Source organism: Phocoena sinus, chromosome 1 (genome assembly GCF_008692025.1).
Source record: "Phocoena sinus isolate mPhoSin1 chromosome 1, mPhoSin1.pri, whole genome shotgun sequence".
NCBI classification, from domain to species: domain Eukaryota; kingdom Metazoa; phylum Chordata; class Mammalia; order Artiodactyla; family Phocoenidae; genus Phocoena; species Phocoena sinus.
The window spans coordinates 28,235,539-28,259,739 of record NC_045763.1 but is presented as its reverse complement, the minus strand read 5'-3'; the positions used below and the strand labels follow the sequence as shown (position 1 = coordinate 28,259,739).

Sequence of the window (24,201 nt, the reverse complement as noted above, 5' to 3'; positions counted from 1 at the left end):
GCTGAACTCTCTAACATAAAACTGCTGAATAGTTGCTGAGTTGCCAAAAGGAAAGAACAATGCTGAGAACTGGACTCTTTCTGGACTAAGGAAACCATACCTTTCCCTAGTAATGGATGAGACGTGCTTGATAACCCAATCGTATGAACAGAACAGTTTTATCGTCCAATCCAAATGCTTGGTAAACAGCTTGTGTAAGCTTGTGTGAGCTTCTTCCTTTTCCCCATAAAAACCTCTACCCATTTTCCTCCATTGGGACACTATTCTGGGTTCTTCCAGAATCTGTGATCCCTGAATTACAATTCTAAGAACCTAAATAAACTACCTTTTTGCCTCTTTACAGTTCATGCTGCTTTTAGTTGACAAGGTAGAGAGAGGCTGAGGATACACAAAGACAGTATGAAGTGCTGTAAGAAGGGAGAGGGAAAGAGATCCTGAACATAAGCGCTGTTTTAGTCATGACTGAGAAGGTTGCCTTTTCCTGTAAGGTTCAAGGACAGTTTGCTGATCAATTTGTAGGCATGGTGGAGGGGGGGGAATTAGAATGTTGCAGGAATTCTTACTTAGCTGCTTCTATTTTCTTGGTGAAATAGAAACATTACTGAGCAGGAAGTATGTGGGGTTGGGACTTATGAGTGATGGAGGTGTGGAACAGTTACTTTATGAAGTAAAAGAAACTGACTAGGGAAATGTAACAGGCATATTAGAAAAATACTAGAGATTGAATTGATGGTAAGACAATTTTTTATTGGGTCCTAAGTGTTCTTTTTGGTAAGTTGAAGGAGGTGTATATAGGTACTTTTAACTTCCTCCTCTTTTTGCAAGTGCCAATAAGTAAATATTGTTATTTGAGTATAATGTTTAAGAACACTTGAATTGAATGAACTTGAATGTCCACTTTGAATTGAATTAACTTAGATTCATTCATTCAACAAATATTTATTCAGTGTCATAATTATGAAAAGAGTAAGAGCTAGCATTTTTGTTCTTTTTTTTTTTTTTTTAAACATCTTTATTTGGGTATAATTGCTTTACAATGGTGTGTTAGTTTCTGCTTTATAACAAAGTGAATTAGCTATTCATATACATATGTTCCCATATGTCTTCCCTCTTGCGTCTCCCTCCCTCCCACTCTCCCCATCCCACCCCTCCAGGCTGTCACAAAGCACCGAGCTAATATCCCTGTGCCTTGCGGCTGCTTCCCCCTAGCTATCTACCTTACTACGTTTGTTAGTGTGTATATGTCCATGCCTCTCTCTCGCCCTGTCAAAACTCACCCTTCCCCCTCCTCATATCCTCAAGTCCGTTCTCCAGTAGGTCTGCGTCTTTATTCCTGTCTTACCCCTAGGTTCTTCATGACATTTTTTTCCCTTAAATTCCATATATATGTGTTAGCATACGGTATTTGTCTTTTTCTTTCTGACTTACTTCACTCTGTATGACAGACTCTAGGTCTATCCATCTCATTACAAATAGCTCAACTTCATTTCTTTTTAAGGCTGAGTAATATTCCATTGTGTATATGTGCCACATCTTTATCCATTCATCCGATGATGGGCGCTTAGGTTGTTTCCATCTCCGGGCTATTGTAAATAGAGCTGCAATGAACATTTTGGTACATGACTCTTTTTTTTTTTTTTTTTTTTTTATTTTTATTTTTTTTAACATCTTTATTGGGGTATAATTGCTTTACAATGGTGTGTTAGTTTCTGATTTATAACAAAGTGAATCAGCTATACATATACATGTGCTCCCATGTGTCTTCCCTCTTGCGTCTCCCTCCCTCCCCCTCTCCCCCTCCCACCCCTCCAGGCTGTCCCAAAGCCCCGAGCTAATATCCCTGTGCCTTGCGGCTGCTTCCCCCTAGCTATCTACCTTACTACGTTTGTTAGTGTGTATATGTCCATGACTCTCTCTCGCCCTGTCAAAACTCACCCTTCCCCCTCCCCATATCCTCAAGTCCGTTCTCCAGTAGGTCTGCGCCTCTATTCCTGTCTTATCCCTAGGTTCTTCATGACATTTTTTCCCCTTAAATTCCATATATATGTGTTAGCATACGGTATTTGTCTTTGTCTTTCTGACTTACTTCACTCTGTATGACAGACTCTAGGTCTATCCATCTCATTACAAATATCTCAATTTCATTTCTTTTTAAGGCTGAGTAGTATTCCATTGTGTATATGTGCCACATCTTCTTTATCCATTCATCCGATGATGGGCGCTTAGGTTGTTTCCATCTCCGGGCTATTGTAAATAGAGCTGCAATGAACATTTTGGTACATGACTCTTTTTGAATTTTGGTTTTCTCAGGGTATATGCCCAGTAGTGGGATTGCTGGGTCATATGGTAATTCTATTTGTAGTTTTTTAAGGAACCTCCATACTGTTCTCCATAGTGGCTGAACCAATTCACATTCCCACCAGCAGTGCAAGAGTGTCCCCTTTTCTCCACACCCTCTCCAGCATTTATTGTTTCTAGATTTTTTGATGATGGCCATTCTGACTGGTGTGAGATGATATCTCATTGTAGTTTTGATTTGCATTTCTCTAATGATTAATGATGTTGAGCATTCTTTCATGTGTTTGTTGGCATTCTGTATATCTTCTTTGGAGAAATGTCTGTTTAGGTCTTCTGCCCATTTTTGGATGGGGTTGTTTGTTTTTTTGTTATTGAGCTGCATGAGCTGCTTGTAAATTTTGGAGATTAATCCTTTGTCAGTTGCTTCATTTGCAAATGTTTTCTCCCATTCTGAGGGTTGTCTTTTGGTCTTGTTTATGGTTTCCTTTGCTGTGCAAAAGCTTTGAAGTTTCATTAGGTCCCATTTGTTTATTTTTGTTTTTATTTCCATTACTCTAGGAGGTGGGTCAGAAAGGATCTTGCTGTGATTTATGTCATAGAGTGTTCTTCCTATGTTTTCCTCTAAGAGTTTGATAGTTTCTGGCCTTACATTTAGGTCTTTAATCCATTTTGAGCTTATTTTTGTGTATGGTGTTAGGGAGTGATCTAATCTCATACTTTTACATGTACCTGTCCAGTTTTCCCAGCACCATTTATTGAAGAGGCTGTCCTTTCTCCACTGTACATTCCTGCCTCCTTTATCAAAGATAAGGTGTCCATATGTGCGTGGGTTTATCTCTGGGCTTTCTATCCTGTTCCACTGATCTATCTTTCTGTTTTTGTGCCAGTACCATACTGTCTTGATTACTGTTGCTTTGTAGTATAGTCTGAAGTCAGGGAGCCTGATTCCTCCAGCTCCTTTTTTCGTTCTCAAGATTACTTTGGCTATTCGGGGTCTTTTGTGTTTCCATACAAATTGCGAAATTTTTTGTTCTAGTTCTGTGAAAAATGCCAGTGGTAGTTTGATAGGGATTGCATTGAATCTGTAGATTGCTTTGGGTAGTAGAGTCTTTTTCACAATGTTGATTCTTCCCATCCAAGAACATGGTATATCTCTCCATCTATTTGTATCATCTTTAATTTCTTTCATCAGTGTCTTATAATTTTCTGCATACAGGTCTTTCGTCTCCTTAGGTAGGTTTATTCCTAGATATTTTATTCTTTTTGTTGCAGTGGTAAATGGGAGTGTTTTCTTGATTTCACTTTCAGATTTTTCATCATTAGTATATAGGAATGCCAGAGATTTCTGTGCATTAATTTTGTATCCTGCTACTTTACCAAATTCATTGATTAGCTCTAGTAGTTTTCTGGTAGCATCTTTAGGATTCTCTACGTATGTATCATGTCATCTGCAAACAGTGACAGCTTTACTTCTTCTTTTCCGATTTGGATTCCTTTTATTTCCTTTTGTTCTCTGATTGCTGTGGCTAAAACTTCCAAAACTATGTTGAATAAGAGTGGTGAGAGTGGGCAACCTTGTCTTGTTCCTGATCTTAGTGGAAATGCTTTCAGTTTTTCACCATTGAGGATGATGTTTGCTGTGGGCTTGTCATATATGGCCTTTATTATGTTGAGGAAAGTTCCCTCTATGCCTACTTTCTGGAAGGTTTTTATCATAAATGGATGTTGAATTTTGTCGAAAGCTTTCTCTGCATCTATTGAGATGATCATATGGTTTTTCTCCTTCAATTTGTTAATATGGTTTATCACATTGATAGATTTGCGTATATTGAAGAATCCTTGCATTCCTGGAATAAATCCCACTTGATCATGGTGTATGATCCTTTTAATGTGCTGTTGGATTCTGTTTGCTAGTATTTTGTTGAGGATTTTTGCATCTATGTTCATCAGTGGCATTTTTGTTCTTAAATCATGTTTAACTTCTGGCTAACTGTAAGGCATCACACTACATACTTTATTTGTATTAAATCATTTATCCCCCATAAATCTAGTCCAGTGGGTTAGATAATATTATCTTTATAGATAAGGAAGTTGAAACTGAGAAAGATTAAATAACTTGTTTAAGAACCGGGATCGCTAGTGTTCTGACATTCCTGCGGCATACCGCTTTCCTTTTCTCTCCTTCTTGGGGCCTTGGGATCTTGGGCAGCATTCTGTATTCTGGCTGGTTGGCGCAATGCTTGAGTGGCCTGGCAGGGGAGTGGGCCACATGCGCGTGGAGGACACTGTGGACCGGAGGGAGGCACACAGCATGGCTGAAAATCGAGAGCCCCGCGGGGCCGTCGAGGCTGAGCTGGATCCGGTTTAGTACACCCCGTGGAAGCGGCTTCCCCACTGCCTGCACCGGAAGCCCAATGACATTTCTGTCAACATGAAGACTGACGTTAAGGCCCAGCTGGCCCACTGCCAGAAACTGCTGGACGGACTGGCATGGGGTCAGAACTCATGCACTGAGATCTACATGCACTGGCCATCAACTGCACCATCAACATTGCCCTACAGCTTCAGGCTGGCAGCCTCAGGTCCCTGCAGGTGGTGCCAGTACCTCCACTGTGGAGCTTGTCGTTGAGCTGGAACCAGAGACTTACACGTGAGCGCTGCTGACCCAGATCTACAACAACTCAGCCATCCACATCTGTGTCTTCAGGATCGCACCCAAGTAATTGAAATGAGGCTGTCCTGTCTTATCCACCCACCGCATACAGCTAGGCTCAGATGTGGCTCTACTGAGTACTGTCATGGACCTTCTACCAGAGGCATGTAGGAAAAAGCCTGTCCTCCTTGTAGCCCTGAGGACTATGAATTCAGAGGGCGAATATTGTTTTTTGTTGGGCCCAAGCAGTGGGTCTTTCTGAATCTTTGTTTTCTCTAACCATTGTCCTATACAGTCAAATGTATCAAGTTGTGTTGGTGCCCGGCCACGCCACTGCAAAAAAAAAAAAAAAAAAAAGAACCAGGATCACACCTGTTTCTGTCTGCTCCCGGAATCCATAGTCTTCTTTGTTATGTTGACTGTGCTGGGTGTTGAATGTACAGAGGTGGAAAAACAGATATGGTCCCTGTCCCTAGTGGACATGGTCCTTTTGGTCTAGTGTATGTGTGGGGGAGGAGGAGGGGTGTTAGACATTAAACAGATTATCACCCAAATAAATATGATATGATGTGTTATGACAAGTGCTGTGAGTGAAAGGAGATGGGAGAAGCTACAACAGGGGAACTTAATTTCCATTGGGGACCAGGGTTTGAATTCATTATAGTAATTATGTTATATTGTATTTGTACATTTAGGAGGGAGACAGCATGGATTTTGAAACAGAGAGACCTGGGTTTGATTCCCATCTGTGCACTTAGTATCTTTGTGACCTTGGACAAGTTGATGAACATCTCTAAGCCTCACTTTCCTCATCCATAAAGAAGGTTCAGTAATTCTTACCTTACAGGCAGCAGTTTGTTTGGTGCCATAATGTACATCATGGGAAGTGGTAAATTAATGAGTGGTTCTTAATCTTTGGCATTTAATATTCCAAAGAAATTCCAAAGTAACTTTGGGAACTGATACATTTGTCATTTATTTTGCTAAGTACAGGGAGATTAAAAATACAACTACCATTTATTATCACCATTGTTTCAAAAAACTTTGAGGGCGGGCTTCCCTGGTGGCGCAGTGGTTGAGAGTCCACCTGCCGATGCAGGGGACACGGGTTTGTGCCCCGGTCTGGGAAGATCCCACATGCCGCAGAGCGGCTAGGCCCGTGAGCCATGGCCGCTGAGCCTGTGCATCTGGAGCCTGTGCTCCGCAACGGGAGAGGCCACAACAGTGAGAGGCCCGCGTACCGCAAAAAAAAAAAAAAAAACAAAAAAACTTTGAGGGCTTCCCTGGTGGCGCAGTGGTTAAGAATCCGCCTGCCAGTGCAGGCCACACAGGTTCGAGCCCTGGTCCGGGAAGATCCCACATGCCATGAAGCAGCTAAGCCCATGCACCACAATTACTGAAGCCCGCATGCCACAACTACTGAGCCCATGCACCACAACTACAGAGCCCGCAAGCCACAACTACTGAAGCCCACGCGCCTAGAGCCCGTGCTCTGTAACGAGTAGCCACCGCAATGAGAAGCCTGCGCACTGCAACGAAGAGTAGCTTCCACTCGCCACAACTAGAGAAAGCCTGCGCACAGCAACGAAGGCCCAACGCAGTCACAAATAAATAAAATACTATAACTAAAAAAAAAAGAACACTGTCATTTAAAAAAATAAATAAACTTTACTTGAAATACGTAAGGCTGTTTTAACAATCCCTCCCCCCCCCCCCCCCCCCCCCGCCGCTCCAAAATGTAGGGTAGTTCTGATCTCAGAATAAAGGGCACTCTTTTTTTAAGTTAGGTATATGTATTTTTATTTCTTTCATGATTACGTGTTATTTTAAAGCATTTTGAAGAATACATTAAAGATAAACCTGATTTAGGCTGTGTTGATTTTTTGTATAATGAGCAGATTGCATTGAAACTCGTGTCTTCTGACATTAAGAGATATGCCACTTGCAAATCTGTTGGCTAAAATTACTAATTTGATCCAAACTCTAAATCATTCAGATTTAATTTCATTTATTGCTCCGTTGTAAACACCGCCTATAAAAGGGGTAGTGCTCAGCATTGAAATAGCTGTGTATTACTCCCATATAACAAGATTACATTTGAGAAGTAGATATAACTATCATAAAAGATTCTTCAGTTCTAAAGATCCTTTTTGTAGAGATTAAATCTAGGGCTTCCCTGGTGGTGCAGTGGTTAAGAATCCGCCTGCTAATGCAGGGCACACAGGTTTGAGCCCTGGTCTGGGAAGATCACACATGCTGCGGAGCAGCTAAGCCTGTGCGCCACAACTGCTGAGCCTGTGCTCTACAGCCCGCGAGCCACAACTACTGAGCCTGTGTGCTACAACTACTGAAGCCTGTGCACCTAGAGCCCGTGCTCTGCAACAAGAGAAGCCATCTCAATGAGAAGCCTGCCCACCGCAACGAAGAGTAGCCCACGCTCGCCGCAACTAGAAAAAGCCCGCACGCAGCAACGAAGACCCAACGCAGCCAAAAAAAAAAGAAAGAAAAAGATTAAATCTAGTCTAATAACTTGTAAATTTTGACTTTTGAGGTATTTGAAGGCGATTACGACTATAATGTAGAAGAGATGAATATGACAGTTATTTTTTTGTTTGAATTTCTAGTTTCCTCAGTACTAACACTGTATTCATTTCTCTCTCTCTTCTTTTTTTCTTTAAGGAATATGTATGTGCTTCAAAGCCAAAAACTCAAGAAAGTGAACTGAAAATTAGTGCTGTCTTTTCAGTCAGTGACAGTCCTCTTGGTAAGAAACAGAACTGTAAGTTAGTTAGAATCAGTATTTGTCATATTCTGACCAGTAGAATTGAGGGAAAGTACCTCATGTAAGTCTTTTTCTTCCTTTAGACAAAGCAGTGCTTTTCAAACTGGCTAGCTGGTCTTGACCAGTATTTTAAAAAGTGGAATATAATTACAGTTGGTCCTTGAACAACATGGGTTTGAACTACGCAGTTCCACTTACAGGTGATTTTTTTCAATAAATATAGTACCTGTATTTTTATTCTACAGATCTGTAAATTAACTAAGTGTGGGGACATTTTTATGTTCTATTGGAGATCACAATATGTGGAATCAGAAGAACTAGGGTTTGAGTCCTGATTCTATCCAGACTGTTTCAGCTTCCTGCCCTTGGATGAGTCATTTATCAATTCTTTAGTTTTTGAGACAGAGATAGCAGGACACGGATTTTTGACTGCGTGGGGTCGGCGCCCCTAACCTCTGAGTTGTTTAAGGGTCAACTGTATATCAGAGTGTGGTGCATATAGTAAGGAAGCATATTATTTCATGAAACTACTGTTTCAGTTATTAAATTTTATATACATATACACACACACATGCACATACAGATGTATGTGTGTGTCTCTTGGGTTATAATGTGAAATGTAGTTCTAACTATGTGTCATGGTTAAAAAGTTTGAAGCTGCCTGTTTTAGAGTGGTTATTGCCTCAATATTGGATTTCAAGACTGAGGGAATTTGTCCTAAAAAATAAGAGAATGTATATATGTTCATGTTGATGTGAAAACAGTTTTTGTTGTTGTTGTTTTTTCTTATTTTGTTTTTATAGCACAACAGTTGACCCCAGGCTTTCAGCTCTCTCTTGCATCATCTGGCCCAAATATATCTCTTCCTTCAGTTCCAGCCGTAGCTATTCAGGTTTTTTGTTCTGGTTGCAAAAAAATGCTTTATAAGGGGCAAACTGCATTTCATAAGACAGGATCTACTCAGCTCTTTTGCTCCACAAGGTGCATCATCGGATATTCTTCACCTGTCTGCCTACCACCTCCTCCCAAGAAAACCTGTGCAAACTGCTCAAAGTATGAAATTCTTAATTATATCCCTTACTTTTAAGTGTTTTTAGTTCAAATCTGCTATTGCTATTTTAAATCTCTTTAGCTCATTTCCCTGGAAATACTTTTTAGCTAATTGAGAAGTTTGCAAATTCTGAAGTTTTGTAAAGTTAAATAAGTGACTTGATGTAAAAAAGTATTGTTTAGACCAGTTTTCCTATCTCTTTCAATTAGAAAGAAATGTTATTTGTGAGAAACTATAGGACCACTCCTATATTGTGCGTCTACTGTAATTGCAGACAACAATATTCAAAATTGTTATCTTGAATGTTATTGAAGTATAGAATGAAATAATATCACCCGTATAATAGTATATGAAAGTTATTTAATTCTTTAGAAGGTAAATGGCCACAAAAATAATGCATTTATTCCTGAAAAGTCCTTGTGAGCTTTTGTTGGGGGTCATTGTTACTTTATAATAATGCATAGATGCAGAGAGAGGAAGAAATAGCAATGAAGTTATATAAACTTCTTTCTCTACCTCAGTAAGTTTGAAGAATTTGGCACGTTTTACCTATTTGTGTGGTAGTGCAATTCTAGGAATACAGTGTGTTGTCAGTAGTCACTAATGTAGCACAAGGAAAGTTAAGAGCTTGGTTTTAGATTGTAGCTCTATCACTTACCAGCTATATGACCTTGGGCCAGATATTTAACCTTTCTAAGCCTTAGTTTCTTCATTGGTAAATAGTATCTACTTCCTCAGGTTTTAATGAGACAGTGTTGGCACAGGACCTAGCACATAGCAAATGCTTAATAAGTGGGATCCTATTATTTTTAATAATAAATTTGGTATTATGTATATTTAACATATAATTTATAGGCCTCTATTTTGTCTTTGGCGATATATGATAGTTTCTTTATCTGCTTGGTGTGTTGGCCTTAGGTATCTAAAAGTAGATCCTGTTAAAATGGAAATCCCCAACTAAAAGGAAAGAGGCATTTTAAAACATTTTACTTAAATATTCAAATTTAGTTTTGTTCCAAAATGCCCCTCTAATACCTTACTTTAACTCTTTTATGTCATTCTCATGAAACTGATCTGGAAGAGTAAATTTAGTTTTTTGTTTTTAGATATTCAATCTCAGCATATCAAATATCAAAAGGAAATTAATTAAATTTTAAAGAACATAACACCGCCTATACATCCAAATACATGTTCTCTTAAAAGTAGAGACTCTTGTCATTGGCTTTTTACCACAATGCTGTTGTTATTCAAAAATTTTTTTTTTGTCTCTTGATTTTGCATTGCCTTCAGAGGCTGTGAAACATTCCTTTAGACTAAGTTAGGTGATAAATCTATCTTTCAAGCTGGGGTTTGATTTTTGCACATTGCCAAAAGTTACTTGATGTCTTACCAGCTGACTACTGTAGATGATTAAACTGAGTCATACTGTTAAAATGGTCTCTGAATATAAAATTAAAAAGTTGTGCTTAGAGTTCTTATAAACTAAAAGAGAAATTAGAAAAAATGTTTGAGCCATGTTGTTGGGAGAGGTATGGTTTCTCTAAGGTGAATGTTAAGATGTAACATATATTTGGATGTATAAAGTTTAGAATGCATTTATATTTATGTGCACAGATTTTCATTAAAAAGTCATTCTCATTGGTTTACTTATATATACATAGCACTGGCAGATTTACATTATTAAATAAAATTCTTAATTGCTTTGATTTTAGTAGAAAAATTACTTTTCAAAATTAATACTTCATCTGCATGTAGGCATATCCACTTGGTTTCCAAGATTCACTGTCATATTAGTAAGGCTAGGTGAGTTTTAGAACATTAAGGTAGTGCTCTATTGCTGTTTTTTTATATTTTTAATTTTTTTTTATTTTGGCCGTGTGGTGCGGCATGCAGGATCTTAGCATGCGGGATCTTAGTTCCCTGGCCAGGGATCAAACCTGAGCCCCCTGCATTGGGAGCACGGAGTCTTAACCACTGGCCCACCAGGGAAGTCCCTGTTGCTGTTGTTATTCTTTTGTAGTTTACCATGGAGTTCTGTATGATAAAGGTACAGGATGGAAGGCAGAATAGTGGAATGATGAAGTCCATGGACTGTAGAATCAGACTGCCTTGATTTGTATTCTGGCTTCACTGCTTACCAGCTGAATGGCTTTGGCAAGTCATTATTTAACCTTTCTGATTTGGTGTCCTAATAATACTTACCTTACAGAGTTTTTTTGATAATTAAATTGGATAATTTGAGTAAAGAGACCAATGTGTGGCACATAGAAATTACCCAGTACATTATTGTAGTACATAATATTATTGCCATTAATTTTCTTTACTGTGTGGTCATTAATTAGAAACTAGTGTTTCTAATTAATGACTGTTTCCTTCAGTTTTTATACTTGTCAGAAGAATGGCAATAACTTAGTCTCTGTTTTTACTGGCAGTGCTTATTGTAACAATTAGCTCTTACAGAATAACTCTACAAGTCTCATAGAACAACTCAGTTATTTGTATTCTTTTTGTTTCATTCTTGTTTCCATCTGTCCTTTGATACCAAGCCTTAATAGCGCTTTTGTCTGTCATTTGTTTCTTTGGTCTCTTCAGTTATAGTGAAGATTTATATACCATGCTAATTTTTAATGCTAATCTTTGGTAGTTCATCTGTTTCCCAAATCTTACATTTAAATAAAAAGTTTTTTCATTCCTTATTTCATTCATGTTTCTGCTCTTGGCAACTACTGGCTAGTAAGAGGACAGGTGTTTTGTGGTCTGGAGTTGTGGGATGGCCACTTGTTCTGTTGGCTCCAGTGGATGAAAGTTGGTTGGAGCTGGAAGCTTCAATGTTTTTTTCATGAGCATCTGGCTAGATATATTTTAAATGTAGCTCTCCTTCAACACATCTATGAATTCAGTATTATAAACTCCGTTTTATACATGAGGAAATTGAGACAGTAATTGCCTCACTCATTGTCACTCAGATGATAAGTAATAGAACTAATCATCAAACCCAGTTTTCCAGATGCCTTTTCCAGGCCTACCCATTTACTACTATACAATAGCTGCCCTTACTAAATGTAGTTATTTTAGCTCACAAAGAGGAAGAAATTACAATTACGAAGAACACGTTTCATTTTGCCTTTGTTATTTATTTTTAGAGACATTTTAAATCCAAAGGATGTGATCACAACCCGATTTGAAAATTCCTCTCCTAGCAAAGATTTCTGCAGCCAATCATGCCTTTCTTCTTATGAGCTAAAGAAAAAACCTGTTGTTACCATATATACCAATAGCATTTCAACTAGGTGCAGTATGTGTCAGAAGAATGCTGATGTAAGTTGAATTTCACCTTTATTGGGATTCTCTTCACAGATTAGATGTTTTTAACCGGCTTTGCTTATTTTGTATCTGTATGTGTTTTTATTTCCTAGATTCGATTTGAAGTTAAATATCAAAATGTGGTACATGGTCTTTGTAGTGATGCCTGTTTTTCAAAATTTCATTCTACCAACAACCTTACCATGAACTGTTGTGAGAACTGTGGAAGCTATTGCTATAGTAGCTCTGGTCCTTGCCAGTCCCAGAAGGTTTTTAGTTCAACAAGTATCACAGCATATAAACAGGTATGAGTATCAGTCTGTCGTGTACAGTTGGGCTTACCCCTTCTGAGATGGCTGCACAGGGATGAAGTGCAGAGTAAAAGAGTGAGCTCTTACCATCAGTTGATCTTGGTGTGTGATTTCCCCTCCTGAAAAATGGTATAGATTCTGATGCTGTAAGGGTTGATTTGACAGTGAGATGATATAGGTGAACTAGGTCATTTTTTAGGGTTTCCTTCATGGCCAAGAATTCACAAATATAATTTCATGATTTGCTATGAGTCTGAAATATTCTGTGACATATTGATAGTGAAGAAAACCCCATATTATTGTGAATAAACTATGACCAAGAGTTAAAAGATGATACAATCAGCAAATATAAAACATCTTTTTCCTTTTAGAAAAAATATATTTTAAACGTGTTTTGGAAAGAATTGTAATTATTCTGGCAACATTGCCTTATTAGAATACTGTAGCTTTTTTGTTTTCTTTTTTCTATTTTCCAACTCTCTTTTTAAAATTTTAGCTAATTTTTATTAGTTTTGTTACTAAATATATTAATTTGTGTCAGTTTAATTATTGCTGAATAATATGGGGTCTTTAAAAAGTTATTTTTTAAAAAGGTATAAATGATAATTAAAAGTTTTTTTCAGTTAGGATGTTTGGTTTATTTTTAATTCCTTTGAGCAGTTGGTAATAGATGTTCATCTTTGGAAAGTATCTCTTTTCTAGAAACTTAGCCACTTTTTGCAGTCTGGCTACTACTTTCACAAGAATAAAATCCATGTTTTATATATATGTATGTGTGTATATATATACATATATATATGTATTCCAAAAATCATTTCCATTCTTGATTTTGTTACTGGTATTATACCCTATCAACTGCATGAATGATGTTCGTCTTTTACCAGGAAGATTATGTATTGTAACTTTGCAATTTATATTTTCCTACCTTTTACTTCCCTATTTAATTCATTACTAAAAGACCTTATATTGTGTCAGTGACAGGGTAGCAGTTAGGAGCTTGGACTTAGGAGCCAGATGAAGTAAGTTTAGTGTCCTACTTTATTGTTTATTTGTTAATTTAAAGTTTGTTTAAATTTTTTAAAAAAATATATAATTTTTTTAAAGTATCTCACTATGTTATTGAAAGGGTTTTATGGTATAGTGTATATAAATTGCTTAGTGTGGGGCCTGCTCATGGTAAGCACTCAGTAAGTAATAACATTGGTAATTTATATAAATGGTAACATTATTATTGTTGTTGTTTCTTAAAACATGAATAACCTTACAGGCAAATTTTATTATGAAACTCAGCTTGAACTACAGGTAGTTCTGTAGAATCTCCTAATATACATTAAACATCTTTTCTATCTCCTGATAAAGAGTCTTCCTAGTTAAGTAACCTTCAAGGTGGTAGACTCTATCCTAGATTGATGTCCAAGTCTGTCCTGAGGGTGGTCCTTCGGTTCATGGATTACTTGGTCCTCTCTGATTATTTGTGATGAGAGAAGTATGTTGTGACTAATTAGTTATTACTTTTAATGTGTTTTGTTGTTGCTAATATAGATGAGTAGTTACTAATTTTTTTCAGTTTACATTTTACAGGTATACCTCAGAAATATTGTGGGTTTGGTTCTAGACCACTGCGATAAAGCAAGATTATATGTATCAATTCTTATATACACATACACACGAATATAATTTATATATATACATATATATATATAATTGATATATATTCTTGGTTGAAAGAGGTATGTTTCAGGTCTGTGTGGGTCCTTTCAAAAAGTAAAGAGCTAATCCTTAAATAATTCTAAAATAGTGTTTATAGACATTTCATCAGTTAAGAGTTTTAGAGACATGTGATTGAGTTCATCCAGTTTCTGTAGCTAGGAAAGCAGCTTACTAGATAACTAACTTAGATAGATTATGTCTTTTCTTCACCTTTAGAAAGAGAGGGCGTTTATAGACATACCTCAGAGATACTGCATGTTCAGTTACAGACCACCACAATAAAGCAAATAATGCAATAAAGTGACACACAAATTTTTGGTTTCCCAGTGCATATAACAGTTATGTTTACACTATACTGTAGTCTGTGAAGTGTGCGATAACATTGTCTTAAAAAAACAATGTGCATACCTTAATTTAAAAATGCTTTATTGCTTAAAAATGCTAACATTCCTCTGAGCCTTCAGCGAGTTGTAATCTTTTTGCTGGTGGAGGGTTTTGCCTCGATGTTGATGACTGCCAACTGCTCAGGGTGGTGATTACTGAAGGCTGGGGTGGCTGGGGCAGTTTCTTAAAATAAGACAAGTTTGCTGCATGGATTGACTCTTCCTTTCATAAACGATTTCTCTGTGGTATGCAGAGCTGTTTGATAGCATTTGAACCTCAGTAGAACTTCTTTCAGAATGGGAATCAATCCTGTCAAACCCTGTTGCTGCTTTATCAACTAAATTTATGTAATATTCTAAATCCTTTGTTGTCATTTCAACAGTCATCTTCACCAGGAGTAGATTCCATCTCAAGACACCACTTGTTTTTGCTCAGCTGTAAGAAGCAACTCCTTGTTCATTAAAGTTTTGTCCTGAGATTGTGGAAATTGAGTCACATCGTTCGGGCTTCACCTCTAATTCCTGTCCTCTTGCTATTTCCACCAACCTGCAGTTACTTTATTCACTGACGTCTTAAACCCCTCAAAGTCATCCATGAAAGTTGGAGTCAACTTCTTCTAAACTCCTGTTAATGTAGATATTTTGACCTCTTCCCATGAATCACTTATGCTTTTAATGTCGTCTAGAATGGTGAATCTTTTCCAGAAGGCTTTTAATTTACTTTGTCCAGCTCTATCAGAAGAATCACTATCTGTGGCAGCAATAGCGTTACGAAATGTATTTCTTAAATAATAAGACTTGAAAGTCAAAATTACTCTGATCTGTGGGCTGCAGAATGGGTGATTTGTTAGCAGGTGTGAAAACAACACTAATATCATTGTACATCTCCATCAGAGCTCTTGGGTGACCAGATGCATTGTCAATGAGCAATAATATTTTGAAAGGAATCTTTTCTTCTGAGGAGTAGGTCTCAACAGTGGGCTTAAAACATTCAGTAAACTGTGTTGTCAGCAGATGTGCTGTTATCTAGGCATTGTTCTTCCATTTATAGAACACAGGCAGAGTAGATTTAGCGTAATTCTTAAGGGCCCTAGGATTTTTAGAATAATAAATGAGCATTGGCTTCAACTTAAAGTCACCAGGTGCAGTAGCCCCTAACAAGAGAGTTGGCCTGTCCTTGAAGCTTTGAAGCCAGGCATTGACTTCCCTCTAGCATGAAAGTCCTAGATGGAATCTTCTTCCAATGGAAGGCTATTTCATCTGCATTGAAAATCTGTTGTTTAATGTAGCCACCTTCATTAATTATCTTAGCTAGGTCTTCTGAATAACTTGTAGCTTCCGCATCAGCACTTGCTGCTTCACATTGTACTTTGATGTTATGGAGGTGGCTTCTTTCCTTAAAACTCATGAACCAACCTCTGCCACCTTCAGACTTTCCTTCTGCAGCTTCCTCATCTGTCTCAGCCTTCATAGAATTGAAGAGAGGTAGGGCCTTGCTTTGGATTAGGCTTTGGCTTAAGGGAATATTGTGGCTGGTTTGATCTTCTGTCCAGACACTAAAACTTTATCCATATCAGCAGTAAGACTGTTTTGCTTTCTTGTCATTTGTGTCTTCACTGGAGTAGCACGTTTGATTTCCTTCAAGAACTTCTCCTTTGCATTTACAACTTGGCTAACTGGCACAAGAGGCCTAGCTTTAGGCCTCTCTTAGCTTTCCACATGCCTTCCTCACTAAGTTTAATCATTTCTGGCTTTTGATTTGAAGTGAGAAACATGTAACTGTTCCTTTCACTTGACTACCTAGAGACCATTGTAGGGTTATTAACTGGCCTAATTTCAATATTGTTGTGTCTCAGGGAATAGGGAGGCCTGACCAGAGGGAGAGAGATGGGAAATAGCCGGTCAGTGGAGCAGTCAGAACACATACAACGTTTATCAATTTAGCTAGTCTTAAGTGGGAGTGGTTTATGGCGCCCCAAAATAGTTACAATGGTAAGATCACTGATTACAGATCACCATAAAATATACAATAATAATGAAAAAATTTGAAATTTTGCGGGAATTACCAAAATGTGACACAGCGAGCAAATGCTGTTGGAAAAATGGCGCTGATAGACTTGCTTGACACAGGGTTGCCACAGATCTTCAATTTGTAAAAAATGCAGTATCTGCAAAGCATAATAAAGTGAAGCACAATAGAATGAGGTATGCCTGTATTATTGTCCGAAAGAACTTATTTTTCCTACATCCCAACTTTTAGGAAAGTCTGTACTTAGTGTAGCTGCTATCATTGTCATGCTCAAATATTTTAGCCAAAGCCTTTGGTTGTAGGTAGCTTTTCTTTTTCTTTCCTTAAACCATATGTATATACGTGTGCTTGAACTAGGTATCTAAATCTTATTTTATTTTAATAGAATTCAGCCCAAACTCCTCCATATGCCTTGGGGAAATCATTGAGGCCCTCAGCTGAAATGATTGAGACTACGAACGACTCAGGAAAAACAGAGCTTTTCTGCTCTATTAATTGCTTATCTGCTTACAGAGTTAAGACAGTTATTTCTTCAGGTAATGTTTAAGTTTGATAAATTTATAGATTTCGTAACTATTAAAGAAGAATGTGACTGCTTTTCTTTCACTTCGTTACAAACTAAACTGATCTATGTGGTTAAATAAAGACCCAAGGTTATTTTAGTTTCAAAGAGCTGATTTTTATTTTTATTTTCTTTGAAGGATCCATGCAATATTTTTTTTTAAGTAATTAATTTATTTTAGGCTGCGTCGGGTCTTAGTTGCGGCATGTGAGATATTTTGTGGTGGTGCATGGGCTTCTCTCTAGTTGTGGCACATGGGCTGAGTAGTTGTGGCGCACGGGCTTAGTTGCCCCGTGGCATGTGGGATCTTAGTTCCCCCACCAGGGACCAAACCCATGTTCCCTGCATTGGAAGGCGGATTCTTAACCACTGGACCACCAGGGAAGTCCCACAAAGAGCTGATTTTTTTTTTTTTTTTTGTGGTACGCAGGCCTCTCACTGTCGTGGCCTCTCCCGTTGCGGAGCACAGGCTCTGGACACACAGGCTCAGCGGCCATGGCTCACGGGCCCAGCCGCTCCACGGCATGTGGGATCTCCCCGGACCGGGGCACGAACCCGCATCCCCTGCATCGGCAGGCGGACTCTCAACCACTGCGCCACCAGGGAAGCCCAAGAGCTGATTTTTAAGTGACAAAGTTTTTCAGTGATTCTCTTGATTGAAGTGTTTATTTTGTAATTTCATATGTGAAAAGAGAGAAAAAACGCGTATAAGTTCCAAGTTAATTTTTGTGTAAGTGGGACTTAATTGAGGTTAGCTTTACATATTATTGTAAAGTTCCTTCATTTTTGTTTTGCATATTACTGAATATTTGGGTTTTTTACTCTCCTAATACATTTTTGGATCATTTGTTCATCTGTGTAACTTACTCATTGGTTTTTATTTTTTTCTACCAAGGTGTCCAAGTTTTCTGTCATAGTTGTAAAACCTCAGCAGTCCCTCAGTATCACCTAGCCATGTCCAATGGAACTATATACAGCTTCTGCAGCTCCAGTTGTGTGGTGGCTTTCCAGGTATGACCTAAGGTAGTACTTTGCCCTTGCAGTTCTCTTAGGCGTTGGTCTATGGCAAATGTTAACTGCTGAAGGACCATGCTTATTAAGTTAGAAAGAAAAAAATTCTATTCAGCTGTGATCCAAGAGGTCATTTCTGCAAAATGTCTGAGCCCAAGATTTGACCCTCAGTCCTTCTTAATTCAGAGTGCTCACCTAAACTACCTTTCTCTCCCACTTTCTCCCTTGGCTCTCTCCCTTTCAAAAGAATGGAAGCTAGGCTATGGTTTGGATAGGTGGCATGGTGATGTGCTCATGTGTCCCTTCGTTTCATCCTGGGCCAGATACATAATGACTCCTGGCGTGGATATGGAAGCTTCCACTTACTTGTCCCATTCTCTTCTCTCTGATACACAGGGAAAGGGTAGAGTTTCCCATTCTCCTGGGTGGGAAGATGCCTGCACCAGGGAGAAAGAGACTACTGATGGCCACTGTGCTCTTAATAGCCATGAGAGGCTGGTTGGTAATGGGAGTGCAGGTGAAGGGGTATCTTGGGGGAAAGGAGAGGCCTGCTCTAATTTATTAATTAGTCAGGTACTAGAGATCTTTGTCTGGAAAGCCTGAATTTTAGTCCTCAGTCTTTTAATGTTGCATTTCTCAGTCCTATTCTGGAAGTATGCCATTTCAACTCTTTCTGTGAACTACTCAATAAAAATTTCAAGAAACGTTTGGGGGGAATTAATTTATTAAAATGAGAAAATGAAATTGATCAAGTTACCTTATTTCTCAGTTGATAAAATCTTTGCCTTATTTGTATTCATTCAGAATGTATTTAACAAGCCAAAAGGAACAAACTCTTCAGCAGTGCCCTTGTCTCAGGGCCAAGTGGTTGTAAGTCCACCCTCTGGGTCAGCAGTGTCAGCAGGAGGAGGTAACACCTCTGCCGTTTCCCCCAGCTCCGTCAGTGGCTCTGCCGCAGCCAATCTCCAGCCTCCTTCTGCTCAGTCCCAGCGAGTTGCTTTAACCCATACAGTTGTTAAACTCAAGTGTCAGCACTGTAACCATCTGTTTGCCACAAAACCAGAACTTCTTTTCTACAAGGTAAAGAGAGACCGTGGAGGGGATTGAATATGAGTTTATCTAAAGAAGTATTTTTGTCTTTTCATCTTTGACAGTCCCTTGGTTTGCTTTGAAATGAGAAAGAAAAGGATTTCTTAACAATAAAGCAACTGTTTAATTTAATTAGATATTAATGACTGTTCTTCCTCTGCAGGGTAAAATGTTTCTGTTTTGTGGCAAGATTTGCTCTGATGAATACAAAAAGAGAAATAAAGTTATGGCAATGTGTGACTACTGTAAACTGCAGAAAATTATAAAGGAGACTGTACGATTCTCAGGGGTTGATAAGCCATTCTGTAGTGAAGGTAAAGAAAAAAGCTCAGTTTTGGCCACAGAGCATATGGTTGTTATGAAGTAATTCATGATGAGTTGAGCTGTTAATCCACAATTAATTTTCAAGTAATTTCTTTTATGAAGTATAATTTGAAGCTTTTTTATTGAGTTTATACTTAATTCACTTTAAAGTCTATCCTTTTAAATGTTATAATAATCTCAATAAAGAAAAACTTTCAAAATATAATTAGGTCAATGGTATTCGTATATAGAAAATCTCTTCGTAAGTTTAGCTATGACTTCAGAGATCTTTTTGTTTTTGCACGCATTCATAAAGAGGGTACTTAGGCAATTACTGCTTCTTGGCTTAAGAAACTTTTATATTGGGTTGGCCAAAAGGTTGCTTCGTTTTTTTCTGTATGATGGCTCTAGTAGCACTTAGTTTTCTTTAACTTCATTCGAAACAGTTTTGTTAGATTGTATGTGACAGCTGTCATATCAGCGTGCATTTAAAAAAAGACTTATCAAAATTGGTGAATTTTGGGGGACTTCCCTGGTAGTCTAGTAGTAAAGAATCCACCTTTCAACGCAGGGGGCACAGGTTTGATTCCTGATCAGGGAACTAAGATTCCACGTGCCACGGGGCAACTAAGCCCATGCGCCACAACTACTGAGCTTGCGCACCTCAACTAGAGAGGCTGTGTGCTGCAAACTACAGAGTCCTGGAGCCTGTGTGCCACAACTAGAGAAGAGAAAACCCGCATGCCACAACTGGAGAGAAGCCTGTGTGCTGCAACGAGAAGATCTCGCATGCCTCAACGAAGATTCTATGTACCACAACTAAGATCCGACACGGGCAAAAATTTTAAAAATTGGTGAATTTTTATGTAGCCATTTTAATATTGAAGATGGAAGAAAAAAAGCATTTTTGGCATATTATGCTTTATTATTTCAAAGAAGGTAAAAATGCAACTGAAACACAAAAAGATTTGCGCAGTGTATGGAGAAGGTGCTGTGACTGATTGAATGTGTCAAAAGTGGTTTGCGAAGTTTCGTGCTGGAGATTTCTCTCTGGACGATGCTCCACGGTTGGGTAGACCAGTTGAAGTTGATAGTGATCAAATTGAGACATTGAGAACAATCAACGTTATACCACGTGGGAGACAGCTGACATACTCAAAATATCCAAATCAAGCACTGAAAATCATTTGCACCACGTTGCTTACGTTAATCGCTTTGATGTTTGGGTTCCACATAAGTTAAGCGGAAAAAAACCTTGACTGTATTTCCGCATGCAATTCTCTACTTAAACCTAAGGAAGACGTTCTTTTTTTTGTTTGTTTTTTTGTTTGTTTGTTTTTTGCGGTACGCGGGCCTCTCACTGTTGTGGCCTCTCCTGTTGCGGAGCACAGGCTCCGGACACGCAGGCTCAGCAGCCATGGCTCACGGGCCCAGCCGCTCCGCAGCATGTGGGATCTTCCCGGACTGGGACACGAACCTGTGTCCCCTGCATCGGCAGGCGGACTCTCAACCACTGCGCCACCAGGGAAGCCCTTGTTTTGTTTTTTTGAACTTGGCTTTTTTCTCTCTTTTTTTAAAATAAATTTATTTATTTACTTATTTTTGTCTGCGTTGGGTCTTTGTTGCTGTGCGCGGGCTTTCTCTAGTTGTGGTGAGCAGGGGCTACTCTTCGTTGCGGTACGTAGGCTTCTCATTGCACTGGCTTGTCTTTGCTGCGGAGCACGGGCTCTAGGCACGTGGGCTTCAGTAGTTGTGGCTCACGGGCTCTAGAGAGCAGGTTCAGTAGTTGTGACACCTGGGCTTAGTTGCCCCGTGATATGTGGGATCTTCCCGGACCAGGGCTCGAACCTGTGTCCCCTGCATTGGCAGGCAGATTCTTAACCACTGCACCACTAGGGAAGTCCCAGTGTTCCATTTTTAAAACAAATTGTGACGGACGATGAAAAGTGGATACTGTACAGTAATGTGGAATGGAAGAGACCGTAGGACAAGCAAAACAAACCACCACCAACCACACCAAAGGCCAGTCTTCATCCAAAGAAGGTGATGTTGTGTATATGGTGACATTGGAAGGGAACCCTCTATTACGAGCTCCTTCTGGAAAACCAAACGATTAATTCCAATAAGTACTGCTTCCAGTTAGACCAACTGAAAGCAGCACTTGATGAAAAGTGTCTAGAATTAGTCAACAGAAAACGCATAACCTTCCATCAGGATAATGCAAGACCGCATGTTTCTTTGATGACCCGGCAAAAACTGTTACAACTTGGCTGGGAAGTTTTGATTCATCCACTGTATTCACCAGACATTGCACCTTCGGATTTCCTTTTATTTTGGTCTTTACAAAATTCTTTTCATGGGAAAAATTTCAATTCCCTGGAAGACAGTAAAAGGCACCTGAACAGTTCTTTGCTCAAAAAGATAAAAAAGTTTTGTGAAGATGGAATTATGAAGTTGCCTGAAAAATGGCAGAAGGTAGTGGAACAAAAGGGTGAATACGTTGTTCAATGAAGTTCTTGGTGAAAATGAAAAATGTGTCTTTTATTTTTACTTAAAAACTGAAGACACTTTTTGGCCAACCCAATACCTCTGATGTTTCTGAATATAGACGACCTAATATTTAGAGTATATGTTTCAAAAGTGATATGTTTGTTTTGTGAATATAGATAAGACTCTCTTTTAACCTAGAGGCAAATAATTGTGTCAAGTATTTAGAAATTAGCTTAAAGTTGCTATCTAAGACTGTAGAAACTCACTTTACTGTCTTCAAGTTTATATAAACTTGATGTTTCTTGCTTTTATCCCTCTGGTTCTCAGTTTGCAAATTCCTCTCTGCCCGTGACTTTGGAGAACGATGGGGAAACTACTGTAAGATGTGCAGTTATTGTTCACAGACATCCCCTAATTTGGTAGAAAATCGATTGGAGGGCAAGTTAGAAGAGTTTTGTTGTGAAGACTGCATGACCAAATTTACTGTTCTATTTTATCAGGTAAATGTAATATATCTCTTTGGCTTTCTGAAGTTCGTACAAATTATTTTCTATTTGAAATATATTCAGATTATGTGAAGAAAAATTGGGTGTTTAGAATTGGGTAAATAAATTATGGGCTCCTAAAGCAAAATTCCGTTGAATATAAACATGAAATCTTTGGGGTAAAGAGTATAGAATTAAAAAGAATAAATAAATAAGAAAAAATTTAAAAAGAGTATAGAATTTTGGGAGACTTTGTTGTTGTTTGAAGATATGTTCCTTTAATTTTTGCTTTCTTATAAGGCACACGGACCTTATTTATAACTTTGGGTTTTTTTTAGTTAGAACTTTACATAGTTATGTTGCCTTAAGTTGCTCTCTCATTCAGAAAGTTACTCTGAGAAATTTGAAGTCAGACCTTGTTCTCACTTCATAGGTCAAATGACTCTGACCTCCTTACCCCTCACCTGCCTTCTTTAAAAAAAAATTTTTTTTGAAAGGCTGACAACGAAAGCTATAATTAATTGAACCACTAATACATGTCCAGTACTTCATAAGTGTTATTTCATTTACTCCTCACCACAATCCTAAGAGGTAGGTATAGTATTACCTGTTTATAAATAAGGAAAAAAAGTAAGGTCCGGGGAGGTTAAGTAATGTGCCCCTGAAGAAGCTGGTAGGTGATGGACAGCACCTGTAACATTCCAGTGAAATCACCTGTTTACTTGTCTACCTTCCTAACATATAACTTTCTTTGGGGGTCTTTTTCATAATTATATGACCAAGACCTATCTCAGTGCTCAAGACGAAGGATATCTAGTTAGATATTTGTTGAATGAGTCAAAACCTTTATGACTCCAAAGCCCATATTCTTTATACTGCAGTAGGCTACCTCTTAATGTTAAAAAAAAAAAAAAAGCCTATCTTTAAATTCCTTCATCAGTAATTTTGAAAACAGGAGATAACTTTTTTTTTTTTTTTTTTTTTTTTTTTTTTTTTATGCGTTACGCGGGCCTCTCACTGTTGTGGCCTCTCCCGTTGCGGAGGACAGGCTCCGGACGCGCAGGCTCAGCGGCCATGGCTCACGGGCCCAGCCGCTCCGCGGCATGTGGGATCTTCCCAGACCGGGGCACGAACCCGTGTCCCCTGCATCGGCAGGCAGACTCCCAACCACTGCGCCACCAGGGAAGCCCAGGAGATAACTTTTATATCCTCTCAGTTGAGGACATCTATACGAAACAAATAGTGTATATATTTTTAAGTACAGTGTCTTAAGGTAGAAACCTTACATTTTGTGATCTCAACTGACTCATGTATCCTGTTTTCATAGTTCCTCTGATTTTATGATTAGTGTTATATTTTCATTATTTTACAGTTTTAAGCCTATCCTGTTTTACATTCTTTCTCAGATGGCCAAGTGTGATGGTTGTAAACGACAGGGTAAGCTAAGTGAGTCCATAAAATGGCGAGGAAACATCAAACATTTCTGTAACCTATTTTGTGTCATGGAGTTTTGTCATCGTCAGCAAATTATGAATGACCCTCTGTCACAAAATAAAGGTAAAGTTAAACTTGGCTAAGGGGGTCTTTATGTCAGTCCTAAGTTACTATCAGCACACACAGTTGTAAATAATATAATAAAACAAATTTCACTGGAGTCAAATAGCCTGAATTTCCTTAAATTTTCCTGTAAGAATTCTTAAAGATTGCTCTTGAGGGAAAATTAATCCTGATGCCTTTTGTT

General features: G+C 38.4%; 1 protein-coding gene and 1 pseudogene across 11 annotated transcripts in view; both read left to right on the top strand.

The window, feature by feature from the left end:
* The window catches only part of ZMYM6 (zinc finger MYM-type containing 6), a 47,027-nt gene that overhangs the window by 7,395 nt on the left and 15,431 nt on the right, over positions 1–24,201 (top strand). For 10 of the 11 annotated variants that reach the window (XM_032645743.1, XM_032645735.1, XM_032645688.1 and 7 more), the window contains 10 exons: positions 7,631–7,715; positions 8,537–8,786; positions 11,928–12,102; positions 12,201–12,392; positions 16,906–17,056; positions 17,978–18,093; positions 18,898–19,173; positions 19,346–19,496; positions 22,303–22,475; positions 23,867–24,017. In XM_032645743.1, the coding sequence (XP_032501634.1) occupies positions 7,631–7,715; positions 8,537–8,786; positions 11,928–12,102; positions 12,201–12,392; positions 16,906–17,056; positions 17,978–18,093; positions 18,898–19,173; positions 19,346–19,496; positions 22,303–22,475; positions 23,867–24,017 (1,720 nt within the window). Of the gene's footprint in view, positions 1–7,630; positions 7,731–7,816; positions 7,934–8,536; positions 8,787–11,927; positions 12,103–12,200; positions 12,393–16,905; positions 17,057–17,977; positions 18,094–18,897; positions 19,174–19,345; positions 19,497–22,302; positions 22,476–23,866; positions 24,018–24,201 lie in introns of all 11 variants that reach the window. The other variant, XM_032645761.1, reaches the window with a different exon arrangement.
* On the top strand, positions 4,188–5,990 carry LOC116760624 (annotated as a pseudogene).